Consider the following 23,385-nt stretch of genomic DNA (forward strand, 5'->3'; position numbering starts at 1 on the left):
AATTAACCATCTCCATAGAAACAAGCCAGTGTGGCACATGCAGTCAGTCAGCAGTGGATATTGTTGTTAAACAATGACAACATCTGTAATAATGCAAGATGGATAAGTGTAATGCCAAACTGTGGAACAGGAACAGGAATACTGCAACTTTAAAGATGCTTGGTAACTTTCTGGTGGAGAGTCCGCCACCTGCTTGTCTCCATGGAGATGCTATTGCTTTGCCTGGAGTGTTACACAGTATATGATATAAAACGTCTCCAAGTATGTGACGTTGCCAGGCCAAGTTACAGGTTAGATGTATAGTAAGGCGACCCCTCAGCTGTGTTTTTCAAGGTAATTTTGAGCAATAGAAACACATGTAATGAAATAAATAGATAGGTTTAATACTATGACAATATTATTGTCAAACACTCCAGGCCACACGAGAAAAATGACAAATTTACCCTTTAATGTATAGTTATTTGTAATGACAACTGCATTTGTGTTTCAATATATGTATATACAATTAAAAAGTCACTACATTCTGTGTTTGTTACAGCTGCCTTACACACGTGTTTGTGCACGTATAACTGCATTTACAAGAAGATAAAAAGGGCTGCACAGAAACACAAGTCAAAGACAGGAAGTAGCATGTGGCCTAATTCTTTGTGCTGCTGGTTACGTCGGTTAAGCTTGTATATGAGAAAGAGAGCAGGAAGTGAGCGCAGGTGAGGTGAGCAAGGAGCCACAAGTCTGCACTCTGTCGCATAGCAAATGTTTATTTACAGCCTCACAAAGTGCTCCAGATACAAAAAACAAACACAAAAACAAGATGGCGGCGGAGCGTCTCCCTGAGCTTAACACAAACGAGGAACCTGCAGGCCGACAGGACACAGCACGTTGGCTATGTCCGCACTATCGCTACGTTTTAATGCACACCAAAAATCTGATCATTCTTCTCATTTAAATAACCTCTAAATGATGCAGCTGCAGATAAGATCGATGCCGAGGTGAACACAATTATCTATTCTCATTCATCTTGATTTTACCAGCCAAAAGTGGTGGAGGACGTACTCAACTTTGGTACAATACTTTGTTACTAAAAGTACAGATAAAGGTTGATTGGCACTAGCCTGCTTGTGTTCCGTTGCCTTTGGAGAGCTTCAGTTCAGCAAAAAGCAATGGCGTCTTGTCCGCATGAGAGTAAACGAGCATGAATCAGTCTAAATACAATTTCCAGTGGTTTAATGACAAGGGGGAATTATAATAGTGTTAAAAGTTACGTGTACATTTTGCATAATAGGTCTCCTTTAGTTACAGTACTTTTACTTTTGTATTTACTTTCCACCACTCTGGGCATGTAAATGTAGCCACTGATGCGAACAACAAAGCTACTTCCACAGTTAAGTTCATTAATTTATTTATTATGTATATTTTGCTATACATCTTAATTATTATTATATGCAAATAATATGTGGATAAATACCAAAAACAACAAGTTAGCCAGTGATATATTTTTCTTATTCAGATGCTAACCATAGCTACCTGGCTAGCTATTGAATGTTTATCGTTTTTCACAGATACAATGCAATTTTGAACTTGCTACCTTTAGGTCGACTATCTACGCCACCGTAGGTTTTAACATTTTGAATACTTTAAATATGTTAGTATTTTTAGGGAGATTGCTAACGAGGTGATAGTGGCGCAGTCTGTTAGCATTTGCCCTTTGACCGGAGTAGACGGTTCTGTTCATCCAAAATGTGTGTTCTTTCCTGTGGAATTGAACGTGAAAACATGAGAACGTCGTCATTTCTAAAACGTGGCCAAAAATCGTCAAGTTAATGAAAAGACGAAATAGTCGACACACATTCTGGTACACGATACGAGACATTGAACACGTCTGACAAAATAAGTTTGTAAAAAGGAAGACAACTTTTTTAATTTTCAATACAAACCACCCAAAGAAAAATCACACTTATTTCCTAATAATACAAAGAACTATAAATATTTACAAATATTCTTTATGGAGTCTGTACATTGCATTTTTTAAAACATTTTTCATATTTCATTTAGTCAGAACATTTTTCACCAATTCACACAACACAACAATGCCAGACTAACTTTTATATATACACATAGGTAGAATCTGCTGGTATGCAATCTTTTCATATGACATCTGGAAATATAATAATAATAATAATAATAATAATGTGGTGATTATTGAACATAAGGCCACAAATGAAGAACTACTGCAGGTGAAAAAGAAAAGAAAAATTCACCCAAACAATTCACAAGATGATCACAAGATAATCTTCTGCACATGTTAGACTGGTTTGGGGAAAAAAGGATAGCATTTTGAAGAGTTACATTTGACAAAGTACAAATGTCACCTACTCGTATTGCTTTGCCTGAAATATTCCACAGTACGAGCATAATAAACGTCCCCATGAAGACGAGCAAGTAACGCTACCAGGCCAACTTCAATTGGCACATTTGTTACGAGCTTGAAACTTTCAACAGTTTAACATTGTCTCTCTCCATCAAAAGACTTCCTTCATTTATTAGGCTTTTTAGGGCATCAATATATACAGACAACCACTTTAAACTTCCTTTTAGGCCCAACAACTCTAACGAAATGGTCCCTTCATTTAACTGCTTACATAAACTAGCATCTATGTTTATTCAACTGCCCATCTCTACCACGATAGAATCTCTGGTTGGGGCCAACACGTGCACAAATCAAAGCCCCTCGGATAAACCGCGTCGCTGGATATTCTGGAGGATCATACGAAGCAGCCTGAACCCGTCGGCGAGGGTCCGTCCATGGGGTAAAGAGCTGCGGCCGTCCCCTCTTTCCATTCTGCGCAATGTGGCTTCTTGTCAAGCCAGTCGAGTCTGTTGTTTTGCCAATAAAAATCATAATTAGCTTATCTTGTATTGCTTAAACTCTTGGATGCAGCTTCTCCAGAATTGCCCGAAACGTTCCATTACTTTCATTGGGGCAAAAACAAAGAAATGGTCCATCCGAGAACATACATTTTTGTTGAGAATGAAACAATTTCAAACCAGTGTCTAATGTCCATAGAAGACAGAAGAACATTGAGGAAACTTTACAAAATATTGCCGAAATATGCTTTAATGTAACAATTGGTCTTGCAGTAGAATGTTACTGTGGGTTGGGGTGGGGCTGGCGGCTGGTTCGGAGGAGCGGGCGACCGGAGCCTAGTGCTGGGAGATTTGCGTGGTTTGTCCGTTTTGCAGGTTGCTGTTATGCATGTGTTCTTCCTCTTCGTCATCTTCATCCTCGATCTCTTCCTCGCTGACCAGGAACTCCTCTGGGGGCCACCGCAGCTCCCCGCTTTCCACCTCACCCTCTGTGGGCTCCACCACGATGGAGGGCAGCCGGTCCTTCAGCTTACAGCAGCGCTCGAAATCAGACGGGTCCGGGAAGATCTGGGGAAAACATAGAGATGGTAAGTCTGACTGTTGTCATGGCTGTTGACCAGTGTTAATGCTGTACGTAATGCAATATGTACGATAGTGGATAGTGGTGAAAAAAGCTCCTGTACCCGATATTCACTGTCAAACATTAGCATGCTAATAGGGCACATCACGGCTTTATGCTTTAAACGCTCCAGTTAGTATAGCTGTGCAATACCAGAAATGTTGGCATTAATTCATATGGTCAATACTGGTAGCCAGTATTATGATATCAATACCAAGATAAAAATGTTTCCAACGCACTTTGAACTTCTATTCTATGAAACTAAATTAAAAAAAAACAATACTCAGCGACAGAAGAGTCAAGACATAACGTGAGTGGAGTCAGTGCAGGACGTACATCGCGTCTCACCTCAGAATGCACAGTGTGCAGCTTTTTAAGAGCGCTTCATCTTAAACCATTTCTAGGTTATTCAATTCCGTCTAAGAGCGTATTCTATTTACGAGCACTGGACAGTGGCAGAATTCTGGCTCTGAGGCTTTGATTGAGGAGGAAAGGGGCGGAGTCAAGTGCGTTGCGGCAGCTGGCGTTGGGCTGTTGGCCGATTAAATGGGCCATAACAATTCAATAAATATAAGAAAATTGCTTGGAGGCATTCTTTTTGTTTTAAATGTCCCACAAAAGCTTACCATAATCATATTATTCTATGACAATTTATTATGCAAATCTGCAGATTGAAAAAGTAGTCTTTCTAATGGAAAAACATTCAACAATAGTCACTATCCAACATGCTGACATGTTCATCATGATTGTGAGAGCACAAATCAGAATGTCCTTTGTCTTTGAAGTGCACCTCTGCAAAGAGTCACTGTGCACAACAAGCACATTCATAATGACCAGAGCAATACCAGTTGATGGAAAATTGGCTTATGTAACTGGGCACTTGACCCGGAGTTCAGAAGTCGTTGGCAGTATGTCTTAATATGACAAAGCCATCATGTTGCCTAAAGCAGAACCCCCGTGGCCCTGTGTGGATGAGACTGGTCCTCAGCATCTGTTCTCATCAAGCTCTGATACAAAAACAGCCTCCCCCTGGTCCAAGAACAGCATTTGTCCTGTTTGGACGGAGCGGAGGAATATTTTTAGACCTGAATATTTCATTCCAAGACATTAGGGGCGGTGGGGGCAGTGTGGCTGTCTGGGCATCGCGCCGACTGGAGAGGGAGAAGAAGAACGAGGAGATGGAGAAGATCCAGCTGTGTCCAGACCGATTCCTCCAGGAGACGGATGAAGCAGAGGAAAGCACAAAAGCAGCTAAAAATACACTGTGTGAATGTGGACATTTGTCTGATAAAACAAGTATGCAGCTTTTATATACACACGAGTTTACATACTTTCCTGAGAACTGATTGAGTAGAAATATGTTCATGCACTCTTACTTTAGTTTTTAAATTGACTGTCACAGTGAAGATAATATCAGCATTTTGAAGATGGTATTTACTGGTACATGTAATATGCATGTATTATTCCCTATACTTCTGAGACACCCAGTGTCTACTTACATGCACTCATCTGAGAGCTAAATGTGGGGGATAAGGTTTGTGGGGAACTGGATAAATGAATACAGAGGTTGGCATGGGAGCGTGGTGGTTTTGGGGAGGTAGTGTATCCAGTTCTTTGAGAGGGTTGGTACCAGGAGGAGGCAGGTAGACGTTGGGCCCTCATTTTACACAATCAGGTTTTGGGTTCAATGCATGTTTTTGTTTTTAAATTGTTCTTTTCTTTTGTAGCTTATGTAATTTTGTGTTGTGTTCGACCAGAGAGTTTTATAGCATTAGAAAACGGAAGATTGATTTGACGGATTTTAAGACTAAAATCAATCCAATGGCATCAGAAACATTACGAGTAGCATCATTTAAAGTAGATGGAATATTGAACCCAGTCAACAAGGTACAAAAATGAGAAGAAAAAAAGACACAAGAAACACATTTAAGCAATATAGAGCATCAAAAACTAACCACATTTTCTTATACAAAATTGTACCATTCATCATACAGAGGCAAACACATGAGGGGAGTTCCAATACTGATTTAAAAACAAATAGCTTTTGAACAGACTTTTGAAGGTAAAACTAAAGAGGGCAGATATGTACTGGTTAAAAAAAAAAAAACTATTAATGGCCTGATTGCAAACCTCTCTGAGAGAACCCTAATCTGGAATCTTCGTGTTCAACCTACAATAGGAGTATCAAATTCAAGAGGCACCGGAGCAACAAATTCCGTAAATAATGAATATAGAACTGATTGACCCCTGGAGGGAGTTGAACCCCAGTGCGCATCAGTATATTCAAAAATCAGAGTCAGATCTAGGCATAATAAACATGAAGATGGTAATTCTGACAGTTTTCATGGCTGTTCACCAGTAACGCTTTAATGGTGTACGTAATGCAGATGTACATCATTCTTGACATAAACCCAAGTATTTGCAAGATAAGGAGAATGTGGCAAGTAGTAAAAGTATAAATATGAAAAAAGCTCCTGTACCTGATTTTCACTGTCAAACATTAGCATGCTAATAGGGCACACCACGGCTTTACGCTTTAAACGCTCCACAGTTAGTATAGCTGTGCGATACCAGAAATGTTGGCATTAATTAAGATGATCAATACTGGTCGCCAGTATTTTGATATCAATACCAAGATAATTTTTCCAACGCACTTTTAATTCTATTCTATGAAACAAAATTTGAAAACAATACTCTGAGAGACGGACGAGTGAAGACATAACTTGAGTGGAGTCAGTGCAGGACGTACATCGCGTCTCTCACCTCAGGATGGACTGAGCACACTGGACAGAGACACAATTCTGGCTCTGAGGCTTTGATTGAGGAGGAAAGGAGCGAAGTTATGTTATAGTAAGTAAGTAAGTAAGTAAGTAAATTTTATTTATATAGCACCTTTCACAGACAGAGGTCACAAAGTGCTTCACAAAACACAGAATAAAACAATAAAAACACAAAAAACTTACAGTGAACAATACATATACAACAATATACAGTAAAATCAGTCCGTAAAACAAGTACATTTAAAAGGCTTGACTAAATAAAAAGGTTTTAAGCTGACCCTTAAAAGCAGTAACTGAGTCCAGTGACCGTAGGGAGAACAGAAGATCGTTCCAGAGTCTGGGGGCAACAGCCTGGAAGGATCTGTCTCCTCTAGTCCGAAAACGGGTGCGAGGAACCAACAACAGTTTCTGGTCCAAGGACCTTAGTGAGCGAGAGGGAGCGTACGGTTTAATCAGATCGCTGATGTACGATGGGACCTGACCATTTAAAGCTCTAAAAGTTAAAACAATATTTTAAACTGTATCCGGTAGGAGACCGGCTCCAGTGAAGGGCTTTAAGAATGGGTGAAATGTGGGCCCTTCTATTTGTGCGGGTCAAGATCCTCGCTGCAGAGTTCTGGACCAGCTGCAGACGAGAGAGTTCCTTCTTGTTAAGACAGGAAAACAAGCTATTACAATAGTCTAAACGTGAAGACACAAATGCATGAATTATAAGTTCCAGGTCATTTTGAGACACCATTTTCCTGAGCTTAGAGATTTTCCTCAACTGAAAGAAACAGTTCCTCGTCAACAGCTTGGAGTGGTGCTCTAAAGACATGTCTTTGTCAAAGACAACACCCAAGTTTCTAAGACTTGGTTTAGCAGTCTGGCCTAAAACACCCAAGTACTGGTTTATCCCTGGAATGGCATCATCAGGTTAGGTTATATGTATATAATAAACTTAATCATGCTCCTATTTACATTTCTGTAGACTTGGAGGTTCAATGCCAGTCTGCTCAACGGCCCCTTGTTTCAGGGAAACATCTCAAATGACATCAAGACTTATCCGGAGGAAAATGAAAATGGTGAAACTTCCCCATCCATAATTTTTAATGCTGCTAAAGCAGTCTTGAGAATAAAAATTAGAACCATTGCTCCGGCAAAAAATAAAAAAAAGAGATTTTATGAACATAAACTATACAGACGTTTAATTAGTGTCATTTAAAACAAATCACTTCCTCCAAAGTCAGACCTCTGCTCAAAACCATGAAAAAGGATGGACTTTGGACCTCTCGATTCAAACACAAATGGGCCGTCACACTAGCACAGCGGTTAAGTTAATTCCACGTCAAAGAATTAAAAATTAATGTTTGCCCAGATTTTGCGATCTATTCGACTCTTCCAATTTACAGCCTTAAACGGCAGTTGAATGGAACAAAGCAATTTCAAGATTTGTATGGCAAGGAAAGAAGACTTCAATCTGATTCAAAACTCTACAACTAAAGCAAAAGGAGGCTGAAGTTTACCTTTATTTCAGCTCAAATGTGAATGTTGTACAGATGTGACCCAGGACATCAAGCTCAACGAATATTGTGCAGGCCTTAATGGCAGATGACAAACAGTGAGTCATTTGGAGGGAGTGGAGAATCCTTGGGTGAAATCTGTGCTTACAACATGGAAGGAGCTAATCAGAACATACAAACTAAACAAAGATGTTAAAATCTTAAACTGGTTGGCTTATGGCCAGGGTTTTGTATCAAATAGTACTGACCAGAGATTCAAAGTGAGGGTTACAAAAGGTAAAATTGTAAAAGCTAAATCACATGAAAAGCGTTGAAATGTTGAAAGAATCCTTTGGCTTGGAGAAACTGGACTTCTATTAGGTATTTAATTTTATTTAAATGTGCCATTATTATGTTTCTTTGGACGTTTAGTTTGTTCTTTGCATTTTCATTTTAACTTTTGCTCTCTGACTTCTATTCTTCGGTTCTGTGATTTATTCATTTTAATTTTAAGAATAAAGCGTTTTGAATGCGTTTCATTAGAAGTATTTGGACCCATATTTCAGAACATGTTGGAGGTCATAAGGTCTTACAGGCCTATGCCCAAAAGCGTCTCATCTGTCCTCTGTAGGGGCGCATGCGTCCTCGGTAGGGGCGCATGCGTCCTCGGTAGGGGCGCATGCGTCCTCGGTAGGGGCGCATGCGTCCTCGGTAGGGGCGCATGCGTCCTCGGTAGGGGCGCATGCGTCCTCGGTAGGGGCGCATGCGTCCTCTGTAGGGTACTTGGACAGACAGTAGGGCCCATGCTCCTCGTACCCTCACATGTCACAGCCTGTCTGCCAACCACACTTCACGCTACACAATGAGTTCTATTTTAGGAGCCTTCAGAGTGAGGGAGCGAGCGTGTTAGCAGCCTCCGGAGATTACCATTGACACAGCCACTTCCTTATCCTCTGTGGGAGCCAAAGTCATTTCAATACCTTTCAGTGGATGCAGCTGGAAGTGTGTTGGTCACTGGCGGTAAACGGGAGCGGGCAGTGTTAGTCAGGCTAGTTTGAAATGCTATTAAGGAAGGAAGTGGGCTCCGTGGAAGTTGAATTGGAGTGGATTCTATATTAAAGTAAAGAATATTAATGTTCTGCGTCGGCTTCCAGACTTATTATTGTTCAGGAAAGCACATTCAAATTTTTAATACATACACAATATTGTAAATCAAACCATTTGTAGGAAGATGAGACTGAACAATATTGCCTGTATATTTGAAATGGCACTTTGAATGTCATCCGGGGATGTTGTTGGATGACAATGCAGTGTATTCTTCATTCACTCCACACCTGCTGCTGGTAAGCCACTACTGTACACACTAGAGCTACAAATATACTGTTTTGTCTCTATTCCATAGGCATCTCCATACATGGGTCAGAATATCAATTAGATTGTTACATTTTAGACCTCAGAAGTAGAAAAAAAGCAACGTGACACGAAAGTGAAGTTCCTATTATTTTTATGGTAATTATCAATAAACAACATTTTGATTCAATTACACTGTTCAAATATAGCAGAGTTAGGCCTAACTAAGGAAGGCATTGAACAATTCAATTATATACAGAGTATTGTTGAGTCCCTAGTAGGCACAGCTGCTCAGTGGCAGACTAGCGTAGGTGAGGCTGCTAATCTCTGTTCCCCACCAATCACCTCCTCACACATCAGTCATACTGGGCCAGGTGGGTGAAGTGTGTTGCCTAAAGCAGGCCCTGCTCAGCCTGTGAGATCAGATGAGATCTGACACAGTCAGAATGCTATGGCAACGATCAGACTGTTGTTCCTCTGTCATGGTTCAACCTCAGAGTGACAGAAGGGAGTGAGTGGGTGTTCACCCATGGTTAGACATTGGGTTCTTAGTTGAAAATTAATTGCATGAACAAGGAAATGTTGACTGTGCCATCGTTTGACTCAAACATTTAAAAAAACATATTTTAGGACAACTCGTGCCCTGCGATGAGTTGGCCACTGTCCAGGGTGTACCCCGCCTAAGGCCCGAAGTCACTGGGATATGCTCCAGTCACCCGCGACCCCGAAAGGGAACAAGCGGTAGAAAATGGATGGATGGATCTTTTAGGACAAGGAAGTTACCATGTAACCTCAAATAAAACATGTGGTGCAAGTGTGTGGTTCAGCCTGGAAACCATTAAAGACAATACAAGTACAAGTGTGTTAGAACAGACTGGACTGAGGGAATTATAATTAACCATTAAACAAATGTGTAAAGAGCTTTTGTTCATATTTGAACAAAAAGCACTGATGTGTGAAAATCCCAATATAATAGAAGATCTTTTCAAATCAAATCTTTTCATTTAGCACTAATGTGGACTAGGCGCCATGTAACAGTCAATGTCCCACCAAGCCTGGCAGATATGAAGAAAAGTCTTGTGGGGGACAAGTCAGAATAAGACATCCAGTGCAATACCAACTGGTTCCTGGTCCTAAATTCCAAAGACATGCCACAAGACCTCAAGAACAAATGATTGAATATCACTGGTTAAATTACATCGATGATCCACATGGCTATGAACAGTTCTAAAATCTCAACATAGCAAGTTTTCCTATTACATGTCATTTGCATTTTCAAATCAGAAGTCAGCTCACTTGTCACACACGCACTAAGATTTGAGAAGAACCGCTGGACAAAATCAACAAACACTTCTTTGCAAACAACAAACTAACCTGTCTGTATGTGGAAAAAATAAGCTTTTAATCAGTTGTCAAAGAACATTCAACATGAAGACAGATTTTGATTCTATTGTGCATTCCCTAGTTTGGAGGAAACAGAGTTAATGCAGACATGGTTTAGGCCAGTTTCCATTAGAGTCGTTTTGTGCCAGATAAAGCCGAGCAGGCCCGCATCAGACATGTGTTCAGTGGTGGTAGATGTCCTGTGGTCGTACATGTTTGTCCAGAATAGCTCCTGAAGTGACAGTAAAACAAAGGCGTGGAAAGAGCTTGTCATCAGCACCTGATGGACACTGCTATTTCTGCACACCTGCATCTGCCTCACTGAGCTTATATACTGTAACTCATGTCGCTACGGGCGATGGGACTGCAGCGGAACGGGACGTCCTGCAGCGTTCTATTTGTGTCCATTACGACCTGCCAAAGCCTTCTTCGTGATCAAAATATTAGAATGATTTAGTATGTTTAAGAGTGACGATATTGCAATAAAAACTGAATCATGATCTCACAATGTGCCATTATGGTAAAAAATGCTTTATTGTTGTTATTCACTAGTTTTCTCGTGAGTGCTCCATGCTTTAACAAAGACACTTACTCTTCCCATTGGTGTCAGCAATAGTCAGAGTGCCAGGTGGATTTAACCAATTGCAATGAAGTGTGAACTTTCAGGTGAAGCAGATGGCCATTGTATATTTTAAGTTTATATGAAAATGTGATTTCTTTATGGCATATCTACTATGTGTTTGTGCCATTTGATACTGAGAGATTCTATGTTTAAAACACAGATAATGCAAATATGTTTCTTCTGTATAATTGACACATTATTGTGCATCTTTAGATTGAATTGCCTTAGACAAAGTAGGCGTCGCCCATCGCAATCCAATCCCAGTCTATTCATTTAGATGTAGAAGAGCTGCTGTTCAACAACTGCAAGAGCAAACAGCCACTTTAGGAGAAATGTTTGTCTCAGACACAGACACAAGGACATGAAGGTAAAGAAAGTAATCCAAACAGCCTATATATGCATACCGTATTCTCTGGACTATAAGTCGCACCAGCCAAAAATGCATAATAGAGAAGAGAAAAACATGTATAAGTTGCACTGGAGTATGAAATGCGGTTGCAAGTGTTAAAATAACAAATAATATCACATAAGTTGCTACGGAGTATAGTACAAGTATTTAAGTTGACTTCGGAAAATACGGTAAATATCAAATACCAAAGCCAGTTCATATTCTTAAACTATCAAACAATGACCACACAACACAGGTGTAAAATGTCCTCTGTGTGAGAGATGTGCATGTGTGTGTGTGTTTGTATGGCAGTGCACGTACCCCTTGTGTGTGTGTGCCTGTCCTGTATGTGTGCGTGCGTGCGCCTGTGTGTGTGTGTGTGTGTGGCCGTGCATTTGTGTGTACCTGGTAGGACAGCCTGTCTTTGCCAGGGCTCAGCCTGATGTCCTCCATGGGGGTGCTGCTGATCATCACCTCAGTCATGTCTGAGCAGGGCACAAACACTGGGCTGTGGAGGCCAAGAGAACAACACCATTAGAGCAAGGACAACGGCAACAAAGAACCTTAGAATCTTTGCATCTGTATTTGGCACAATAGAACTCCTAAAGTCTGCATTTGGTCTTGTTGAACAATGGGTGATAGAGCAGCTCTTTTACATTGAAATGAATAGATTTGCTTAAGTAAAAAGCAAAAAAACCAAAGTCATCATAAAGCAGTTGATATGATGTAGAGTTAGAAAAGCTGTCGATAAGTGCGTTGTCAGCAGAGTGAGCGACACCGTTGCCCTGAGATGCTTCTGCAACTATTAAGCAGTATTCATTACAACCATGAACTGATCTGATCAAGTCACAGCGGAGAACAAAAGGGCAAAAGGATACACATAATACTGTCACTCCAATGTGGATTTGAGAGTTATGATGGTAGAATATTCTACAAAAACGATTTTTATACACATCATGACTGTGGCTACTGTATGTTTATATGCATATATCTTTCTGATCCAAATAATTTCTTAAACCTGGAAGTCTTGTTTCTTCTTTAACATTGAGGCACTGCTCCTTTACGGTTCTCAGACACACCTAAACCACTCTGAACACAACTTTGAAAGGATAAATGAGAAAGAAACTTTTTGTACACATTTCAAAGCTCTTGAAAGTCAATTTTGCATAATTAATTTCATAATATGCATGATTTGTGTTGTCATTTGCCTTTAAGGAGGTTCTTGAATATCTTTACATGGGCATTTCATGTTCACAAAATTTGTTTTATTTCCCACGTCAGGAATTGAGCTAGAACTCCATCTACTGGCAGCAGAGGGAATTACAAGGGGAGATTAACAAACCTATCTTGCCCCGACATGCTAATGTTAGCTCCCAGTTGTAATGAACATGATTTAAGTCAGAAAATGCTCAGAACGAGTCGTGTGATATTTTACGGACTTAAAAACAGGAACAGTCGACTTCAGAGCTCCACCTGTGATGTCACAAAACTGGAAAACTCTGAACTGTTTTTCAGTCTCAGAGGGAGAAGATCATCAAGCAAGTGTGAATCAAGCTAAATGCAATGATGTTACAGCAAGGTTAAAAAAGCTTGATTTTGCACCATTTGTGACCTTTAAGATATAAAGCGTGCATTATCCATGCACTTTATGTACAAACAGATTATAAAAAACAGTCAAAAGTACCTCAAAAAAAGTAAAAGCTGAACAAACGACCAACCAAATCTCTAAAGAAAGTAAAAACAAGAGGATTTAGCCGTTTTGCAGAACAGCAACGACTGCTTTTTGGTTTCTCTTTCTATGCAACCACAAAAGTCAGAGGTAGTCGGTCTTTTGTAAACACACTTGCATAAGGTGCCTGCTAATAGCTCTAATGCGCTCGCTCTTCAGGCCATCAGTCATTTCGAGAGCGCTCGGGGCGTGCTGGGGGCGTGCTGGGGGCGTGCTGTGGTAGCCTCGTGTACTCCGTTCCATCAAACTTTCCATTTTAGACCACTGTTTATCCACGTCCGATGCAACCACTTTTGAGAATTATCATCTGGAAAGAAAAAAAAAAAGGACAAATTCTATGTTTTGAGAGGAGATGCTAGCCGGCCTTCTCACGGAGTTATTTAAAGGAAAGGGCATTTTGGCCAGTGGCTACAGGCTGGTGTATGTGTGAGCGAAGTGACTTTTAAAAACCACAACAAGCTTACTCACATCTGCCTTTTCTGATTCACCGAACACAAATCCACTCGCTTTATGACCCACTTTGAACGGTTTGTCGCCGGTTGGAGCAGAATTGTAACGTTGTTCTCAAAGCAGGAAAATACTGTACGTTATGCACTGTTCAATAGTTTTGTCAAAGAGGAAGAAGATGCCTGAAACTAAAACGATAGCATTGGAATTTGATACTAATTTGAACAAGAAATGCACACAAACACTGCTACAAAAATAATAAACCCATTAAAACAAGCAAGGTTTACATTTTAGGTGTAGACTTTGGACCACTCCTGGACAAATGAGGTATTACACCAACTATTTAGGCTAGCCTACAGAATGTGTCTCATGTAGCAGATTCTTGGGCACAATCCTTCTTAAAATGATGACTTATGATTATGTAAACGCAGGCAGCCACGTCATGTTAAGTCCATTAGGTAACGCTCACATTAACATAAGGCATGGACCAAAGAGAAGCTGCACCAAATGTTTTTAAGTGCACAGAGGTTTTCTGGAGACTGTACATTTTACAGTTTACATCCCTCTGTAACGCAGTGTACTGCCCTGTCGCTCTGAAGCTAACCATTACTGTGGCGGTCAGGGGAAGCATTGTTCTCCCGCGGCTCAGTCTGGCTCTTAAATCTTTCGGGACGTGGCCTTTTGGAGTCGAGAGATGTGGAAAAACAGCTAAAACTATTTCTATAGTGAACTCAAGTGGACTAAAGACTTTATAGTTATAGTTTACAGCTCCACATATTAGGAACTGAAAGAAGAGAGCACATTACGCCGGTGCTCGAGTCTCTTCACTGGCTCCCTGTCGAGTCTGATTTACAAAGTCATTAATGACATGGTCCCGTCTCAAATATGCTTTAGTACACTTTGCTCTCAGAACGTCTGGTGGTCACAAGAGTCTCTAAAAAGTACAGTAGGAGATAGGACCTTGGTAGCTAAACGCTCTGTCATGGAATCAGCTCCTGTCCATGTTAAAGAGGCCGACACAGCCTCTTCATTTAAGTCCAGGCTTAAAATGTTCCTCTTTGAAATCACTTATGGTCAGGCCAGTTAGGAACAGAAATATAAACCTACAGTTTCAGCTACGCTGCCCTATGAGCAACTATGCTGGGGGAAGTATGGCAGCTTGAACACTATCCTCTGCTTCAACTATATTTGATATTTTAGACCTGTGTCTATTCATTGGTCCCCTTTGTGTAGGATTACTGCTGTCCCCTTTGTGTAGGATTACTGCTGTCCCCTTTGTGTAGGATTACTGCTGCTGCAGTGATGACTGAACCGTAGAGAAACAAAAGTTTATAATACCATTTGTCTTTTTGATTACCATGTCACTTTATTTATGATATGTATTTTTGCATGAGTTTTACATTCTGTAGTCTAGACAGCAATCAAAATACAATAATGATTATTTTAATAGATGATTTAGATAAATTTAATAGATTGTGACTGTTGAAATTAATCTGTTAATTAAGGCAACGTGGTGGCGCAGAGTGATGCAGAATCTTTGTATAATACTTTAGGAATTTACACTGTCTGGATGTAGACAGTTTTTGTTTTTGTATTATTGAGTCAACCTGTCCAGTATAAAAGACCTTAACCTGACCAGGAACCAAATGCTGTGTCGTCTAGTTGTGAGGAGTCCCTCTTAACCACTGCACCACCTTGCAGAACACCGCAGACATTTTTCAAGACAATACCCGGATATCCAAAAATACTAAAGGTTAAGGAGGATATCCGCAGATTAGCATGGAATTTTTTTAAATACATCTCCCCACGGCCTGATCCTAACTGTGCATTTTCCTCTTGTGGGAAACAGAAAAGTGAGTTTAGTTTGTACTGCATCAGATGTCTTTAAAACAGACTAGTGACTTACAACGGAAATAGAAGAGACAAGACACTTAGGAGGCTGTTTGTTCATTTGCCCCTTTCTATAGAGTTTAAAACATGTACATTAACACTGGAAAACCAGGCAGCTACATGAATCGTAGAGCTTGACCGATTTTTTAAATGTCTGGTTTAGATACCAGTTTAGAATCCCGAGTAACCGATGGTCGCAAAGCTCTGCCGATATCTTTGGGCCGAATGTAGATTGTATCGCAACAATATATCGCGATTTAATGGTAAATATGCTGCCATTTTTAAGTAGAGCTATATATATCAGGCCGATATTTAGACTTTTTTGCAGTATCGGCTCAAATGTGCAGCGCATTGGCCATTGAAAAAACCCACATTGGTCGATCTCCATTATTTTCTTTTATTAGTTGGTCATTTAAAGGACTTTCGTATGTCAGCGCTTTGGCCAATTGTCCTGGACGAGTTTAAAATGTGACCTTTGCACAGAATCACAGTCACATATTGTTCCCAAGTCCTGCAGCCCTTTTGGTAAACATGGGTTATCGGCCTGATCAGCAAAGACAAGAACCCGTCCTGACCAGGAGGAGGCGCACTGCAGAGCTGAGCAGAGGAGTAACTGAAAAGAGATGAAGAGGGAGGACTTGCCCGTTATATTCCTGCACAGGGATCCTATAAACATCCTGCTGGGCTAAGAATAACAGAGCACCAGCCTAATAAAACATGAAGAACACAATAAGGAGGAAGGAGGAGGAGGAGCCAACACAAGAACACAATGCACAGGAGAGGGCCTGATCCGGGAGAGGTTCAAGGTGCAATATACTCTCTCTTTCCATTGTGAATGGTTGTTTTGACATTTCTTTTAGAACATGAGACATCAAAGTAAAAAGGTACTCAAGTGCATGTTTAAAAGGTCAACAATACAAAGAATGCATAATATGAGTCCTTTGAAGGTTGGCTGGTTCTCACTCTCACCCACGTTATAGCCTTTGTGTTTGCAGATTAATCAACCAGAATTTCCAAAATCGAAAGTATAGTGTCTAAACCAGACTTGTAGAGACTTATCCATGCGTTTGTCTCCAGTAGATTAGACTACTGTAACGGCCGCTCACTGGTCTCTCCAAACGAGCTGTAAAACAGCTGCAGTACATCCAGAACGCTGCTGCTCGAGTCCTGACTAGAACCAGGAAGTACCATCACATTAGTCCTGTTCTCAGGTCTCTGCACTGCCCCCTGTGGCTCAGAGAAGAGACTTTAAAGCAGCTCTGCTTGTGTACAAGTCTCTCCATGGCCTAGCACCAAAGTACATCTCAGACATGTTAATGCTCAGGGACCGGCCTCCTGCTGGTGCCCAGAGTCAGGACTAAACATGGACCAGCCTCCTGCTGGTGCCCAGAGTCAGGACTAAACATGGACCGGCCTCCTGCTGGTGCCAGAGTCAGGACTAAACATGGACCGGCCTCCTGCTGGTGCCAGAGTCAGGACTAAACATGGACCGGCCTCCTGCTGGTGCCAGAGTCAGGACTAAACATGGACCGGCCTCCTGCTGGTGCCAGAGTCAGGACTAAACATGGACCGGCCTCCTGCTGGTGCCAGAGTCAGGACTAAACATGGACCGGCCTCCTGCTGGTGCCAGAGTCAGGACTAAACATGGACCGGCCTCCTGCTGGTGCCCAGAGTCAGGACTAAACATGGACCGGCCTCCTGCTGGTGCCAGAGTCAGGACTAAACATGGACCGGCCTCCTGCTGGTGCCAGAGTCAGAACTAAACATGGATCGGCCTCCTGCTGGTGCCCAGAGTCAGGACTAAACATGGACCGGCCTCCTGCTGGTGCCCAGAGTCAGGACTAAACATGGATCGGCCTCCTGCTGGTGCCCAGAGTCAGGACTAAACATGGACCGGCCTCCTGCTGGTGCCAGAGTCAGGACTAAACATGGACCGGCCTCCTGCTGGTGCCAGAGTCAGGACTAAACATGGACCGGCCTCCTGCTGGTGCCAGAGTCAGGACTAAACATGGACCGGCCTCCTGCTGGTGCCCAGAGTCAGGTCTAAACATGGACCGGCCTCCTGCTGGTGCCAGAGTCAGGACTAAACATGGACCGGCCTCCTGCTGGTGCCAGAGTCAGGACTAAACATGGATGCGAGTCAGGCCTCGACTCTGACAATGTACAAATCTAGACTAAAAACAGTTCGGTTAAGTTCTTATGACACGATACAATTTTATCTGCACTCTTCTCTATTAAAAAGTACATTTTATTGATATTTATGTTTTTCTCTGATTATGTTGTGGTTTGAATGCATTTCTTCCATTCGTGTAAAGCACTTTGGAAACCTTTATGTACGAATTTGGCTCAACACATGAACTCGTCTGGCCTAAGGTCATGTAGAAGTAAAGTGAAATATCAACCTCTAGGGCTGCTTAATGTATCACAATCGAATCAAAATTGGCGCAAAATGCAGTTTAGACCTCTATGTTCTGAAATGCAATAGTTAGTTTATTGCATTCTTTGAACAGAATCCTACTTTTTAATCATTTATAAAACAATCGCAACAACATTTCCCCAAGAATCAGATGCATTCAAAAAATAAATCGGATGAAGTCTAAACTACCGAGTTGATCCTCAGAAAACAGACGTAACATTTTCTGTCATCTCCCAAACATAGTAATGGTATAAAATGATATTTGTGGCTTTCCTGGCTGCATATTGTGAGTGTTGTGACGTCCTTGGGCAAGACACCTTCCTATTCACAAACTACAACATCACGTTCTCAACCACACGGACATTCCATTTCAAATTTCTCACCAACCTAAATTCCTCGCTCTATTGTTTTGAACATTGTTTTGCAAATGCCTCCCTGTTCCGAGCGCCACGTAACGCTTCAGAGTCGGAGAGAAGTGAAGCCAGTTTGGGGCCGCGGGAAAGCACTGAGCGGTTACGGTAAAGACGTGGGCTCAGAACTTCCTCCTCGCGCTGCGCTCGCTCAGGTTTGTGCCAAATCCTGTTTCAAAGTTCCCGAGCAGCAGTGGCACGCGGGAAAACATGCGCCACTGCAGACAGAGCAGGTAAGAAAGGAAAGGTTCATGTAAGGCAGGGTTGTCCGAACTTTCTTCACCAAGGGCCGCATTTTGAAACTTAAACGGGGCAGAGGACCACAAACAACTTGACGATGTTGAATTTGTTGAATGACAAAGTGAATAATTCAAAATTTTGCATTTGACGTCATTGCAATGAGCCTCCACACCTTTAATTAGACCTAGAACATTAATATTAGGTTGGTATAACATCAATAGGACTGAATTTTCCCAATTTCACAATAAAAAGTACCAGTTTTTGTTGTTTGGGCCGACATAGCGGGAAGCTGGAGGGCCCAAAAAAAATTGGTCTGAGGGCCGCATTTGGCCCCCGGGCCCTAGTTTGGACATGCCTGATGTAAGGAAATAAAGTCGGGGTCCCCTTTAATGTTAACTTGGGGGTGATGCCGAGGACTACGCTTCAGTATCGCATAGAACTCCTGCAGATGCTGTCACGCAGAGCCTTAGGGCAGGTGCAAACTCCGCTCTGGCAGGTGCAAACTCCGCTCTGGCAGGTGCAAACGCAGCTCTGGCAGGTGCAGTTATGGAGTATTCACGGATGGGGCCGTGCCAAAATAGCCATATAGAAATATCGTGATATTAATTTGGTGTGACAGTATCGATATCGTACCCATTTTGACGTCTTGATGATGAAAAGTGGAGTATTTCATTTTGAGTTTGAGCATGTCGTGGTTTATCAAAGAAGAATGTTGTTAAAATGTATTGGGTTCTGCAAAAAATTTGTGATGTAGCGAAGAATATCAAGAGCAATATATCGATTATTATGGCATGTATGGCTAAATTGCGACATTATCGTATCGTGTAGCGCATGGAAGGGACCATGTGATTCCCAGCCCGCCTCAAAGTGCCATGATGCCATTTTTCAGCTAGAAAAACACGTACATACAAATAGTTTCCTTGTTACGGTGAAATGTCACTATGAAGAGGCGGGGCTTGAACAGGAAGTCAATGGACCCGTTTGTATTATTCAGCCATTTTTGATCAATATTTGTGATTTAAAATGAACAAAATGTAAAACGATGGGATTCGGTTTAATACTTATCCCAGAAAATAGCATCTTCTTTAAAAAAAAGGTATTTGGTTAAAAAAAAAAAAGTCTCATTTAAAAAAATACTACAGAAGCAACAGACGAGTGAATATGAGATTTTTACTCAATTTTACCAAGATAAAGCTGAACTTAACCCATTGGAGGACGTCCTGGTGGAGAATATTTTCAGACAAATGAGTATTTTCATTAAAAACACACATTTTTTAATTGGTTTCTGCTCTGTCTGAGTAATAAAACCTCTTCTCTCAGATCATGGCATGTTTTGGAGTCTATGAATAGGCCAGTTAACGATTATTCCGTAACTTAATTAGTTAATTTCTATAAAATTGATTAATATGCTGCAGCCTTATTAAAGACATGACTTATAATAATGGCTTTGTTTATCAAATATGACAAAATAAATGGAATTCACATGATCACAAATGGCACGAGTGTGACCCATTCAAATGTTCCAGTGGGTGCACCAGGGAAAGTACTTCACACACACAGTATTTGGGACCCACCAGGGAAAGTACTTCACACACACAGTATATGGGACCCACCAGGGAAAGTACTTCACACACACAGTATATGGGACCCACCAGGGAAAGTACTTCACACACACAGTATATGGGACCCACCAGGGAAAGTACTTCACACACACAGTATATGGGACCCACCAGGGAAAGTACTTCACACACACAGTATATGGGACCCACCAGGGAAAGTACTTCACACACACACACAGTATTTCTATAGGTTTTAAGTCAACATAAAAGAGGAGGCAGCTTTATAATAAAACAGCCTAAGTTTCGACTGTAAAAGCATGGAAGGATAACAGTCAGATCTGGTTGTATGGAGGATAAAACATGGAGTTCTAGGTGCAACTAACTCTAAAATATAAAGTAGAATAAGATTTAAGATTGTCAAATAAAATTAAATAATTGATGATATTTGACACCAAAATGCATCATGGTATTAATATTCAACAAAATCTTTACTCATATGGCAATGAATTCTGAGAAACAATAAGGGAGACACTGCAGGTAAAGAAGATATCAAATCTGTACTTAACTTGTATAAATGTAAGAGAAAAGAAAAGTGACATATACTGTATAAACAAGGCATTTTTATGATTGTGAGAAAATCATAAATCTGTGGGTGCAAGTGGAATAATGAATAATTAAGTGCAGATTTCCAGGTGAAAGCTTGTGTATAAAGAGTAAAATGAACAAAACAGTACAAATAAAATCAACTGAAATAAATAAATAAAAAGACTACAATAAAAACTGTTACTTAAAAATAAAAATAAAAAACACAAATTAGACTCAACCTGTGGTAAATAACTTGTTTCCTGTCATTTAAATCCAAAAAAGCACAGCACTCACCAGTAGACGTACGGGGAAACTACAGACATGTATCACCACCTGCTCCGGGTCCGCGGCTGAAGTGAATTGGAACTCCACGAACCACGAACGTTCTCCCTCAGGACAGCCTCACGTTCTCCCTCAGGACAGCCTCACGTTCTCCCTCACGTTCTCCCTCAGGACAGCCTCACGTTCTCCCTCAGGACAGCCTCACGTTCTCCCTCACGTTCTCCCTCAGGACAGCCTCACGTTCTCCCTCAGGACAGCCTCACGTTCTCCCTCTTGTTCTCCCTCAGGACAGCCTCACGTTCTCCCTCAGGACAGCCTCACGTTCTCCCTCAGGACAGCCTCACGTTCTCCCTCACGTTCTCCCTCAGGACAGCCTCACGTTCTCCCTCAGGACAGCCTCACGTTCTCCCTCAGGACAGCCTCACGTTCTCCCTCAGGACAGCCTCACGTTCTCCCCGGTCCTCACTCGAGCGCTCACGCTTTGAATTTGCGCTGGTCCCAGAGCTGCGCGCGCACTATATACGCGCGGGGAGGAGGAGGGGGCGGGGACGAGCGCGCGGCAAGCCCTTTACCCGCGGAAGCCAATCGGAACGCAGGAGCCCAATGACGTCAGAAGTCAGCCCAGGTCCTCATTGGGAACAGGATTTGTGAAGGACAAGGGGGTAATACGTTCTGTGACTGCAGTTTGTTGTATTATTGATGTAAAGTGTATTTGAATGTGCTGAATAACGCTGTGTGAATCAAATGTATTATGATTATGATTATGATTAATGCACGGTGGCAAAGGCGGTTGGCGCTCTTGCCTCCCAAGAAGAAGATCGTGGGTTCGATTCCCGGACCAGACCAACATCACATGATCTCTCTGGGTGGAGTCTGCATGTTCTCCCCGTGTTACCGTGGGTTCTCTCCGGGTTCTCCGGCTCCTCCCACCGTCCAAAGACATGCATGTGTTAGGCAAAATTTGGTGACTCTAAATTGGTTGAATGTGAGAGTGAACTGTCTGTAATGTCTATGTCTCTGTGTCAGCCCTGCGACAAGTTGGCCACTGTCCAGGGTGTACCCCGCCTAAGGCCCGAAGTCACTGGGATAGGCTCCAGTCACCCGTGACCCCGAAAGGGAACAAGCGGTAGAAAATGGATGGAAGGATGGATTATGATTATTACCTGAATGAAATGCAGTGAATGGATGAAATGTTGTTGTCAAGTTTGAGCTTTTGTATTTGAAAATCTGTACCTTTTACTCATCATTGACGTGTGCAGGATGAATATGAATATGAGATTATTTTATGAAATGTGACAAATGATGGCATAGTATTTGAGCCAGATATTATATTGGTGATAGAATTTGATGATGTAAAAATCTCAGATCAAGGGAAAATGGTCATTTGTTCTTTGGTCATGTTTTTTCAATGAAATATAGAAATATAAATGTGAGAAATTTGACGTTTTTCCTGATTTTTTTGCTTCTCAAACATGTGTTAATTTTGTGGTTTATTGTCAAGTAGTAGTATTGATAATAATTATTTTGGCTTCATAGACTATCAATGATTTACTAAATATTTAAGATAAGATAGCCTTTATTTGTCCACACAATGGGGACATTTCGGTGTTGCAACACAAGTAGATAACTTATAAGGAAGCTTTAAAAAACACTCTTAATAGAAAAACTCTCACATTCTTAATAAGGAATAGAAAGAAAAAACAAAAATAAAATAACATAAGACAAAAATAATGATAATAGTGGCAAAAGTTTAAATATTCCCAATCAAGAAGCCTTTGCTTGCCATATGTAAATCTTTTTTTTCGTTCAAATGTATTATAAAAGTCTTAATGTACAACAGAAACAATCGTTTGACTGATTGATACAATTTGTCAATGCCCAAGCTCAAAAGGAAAGCAAGGATGGCCTGGTCAGTGCTTGGACAGGAGACTGCTGGAACACCAGGTGCCACAGGGGGGCAGTAGTGCACACTGTCATTGTGTCCTCGGGCAAGACACTTCACCTGCCTTACCTCCAGTGCCATGTGTGCTGCTGTGTGATGAGAGTGTTTGTGAGCGTTAATGTGGGACAAGGATGCAAATGTGCCCAAGGCTACGATCTGGCATGTGTCTCATATATGTCCAGAACCATGTGTTCCAACCCAAAAAATAAATAATGATAAATATAATAATAATAATATTAATGGTCAACTCCAAAAGTCATCATTACATGCAGCCCCATGATAGTAAACATCTCCATTAAACACTTTTCACCTTAGAATGCAGACCTCGCAGTCCCAATCATTATTCATGGATCCTTTTGTGTCACCTACAGCCAGGCTGATGAGATGTGTGATGTCA

At 41.4% G+C, this 23,385-nt stretch overlaps 1 protein-coding gene across 2 annotated transcripts in view; it reads right to left on the reverse strand.

The window, feature by feature from the left end:
• Window positions 1–1,984: 1,984 nt before the first annotated feature.
• lbh (LBH regulator of WNT signaling pathway) overlaps window positions 1,985–23,385 on the reverse strand; it is a 472,239-nt gene continuing 450,838 nt past the window's right edge. Inside the window, exons 2-4 of one of the 2 annotated variants that reach the window (XM_072458000.1) lie at window positions 21,059–21,150; window positions 11,894–11,996; window positions 1,985–3,432 (exon numbers count right to left, since the gene is read on the reverse strand). In XM_072458000.1, coding sequence (XP_072314101.1) covers window positions 3,202–3,432; window positions 11,894–11,996; window positions 21,059–21,087 — 363 coding nt within the window. In that variant the 5' untranslated portion in view covers window positions 21,088–21,150 and the 3' untranslated portion in view covers window positions 1,985–3,201. Of the gene's footprint in view, window positions 3,433–11,893; window positions 11,997–21,058; window positions 21,475–23,385 lie in introns of those variants that run through there. The other variant, XM_072457999.1, reaches the window with a different exon arrangement.

Source organism: Eucyclogobius newberryi, unplaced genomic scaffold, assembly GCF_026437365.1.
Source record: "Eucyclogobius newberryi isolate DKJ021-1_F unplaced genomic scaffold, fEucNew1.0.hap1 SCAF_21, whole genome shotgun sequence".
Lineage (NCBI taxonomy): Eukaryota > Metazoa > Chordata > Actinopteri > Gobiiformes > Gobiidae > Eucyclogobius > Eucyclogobius newberryi.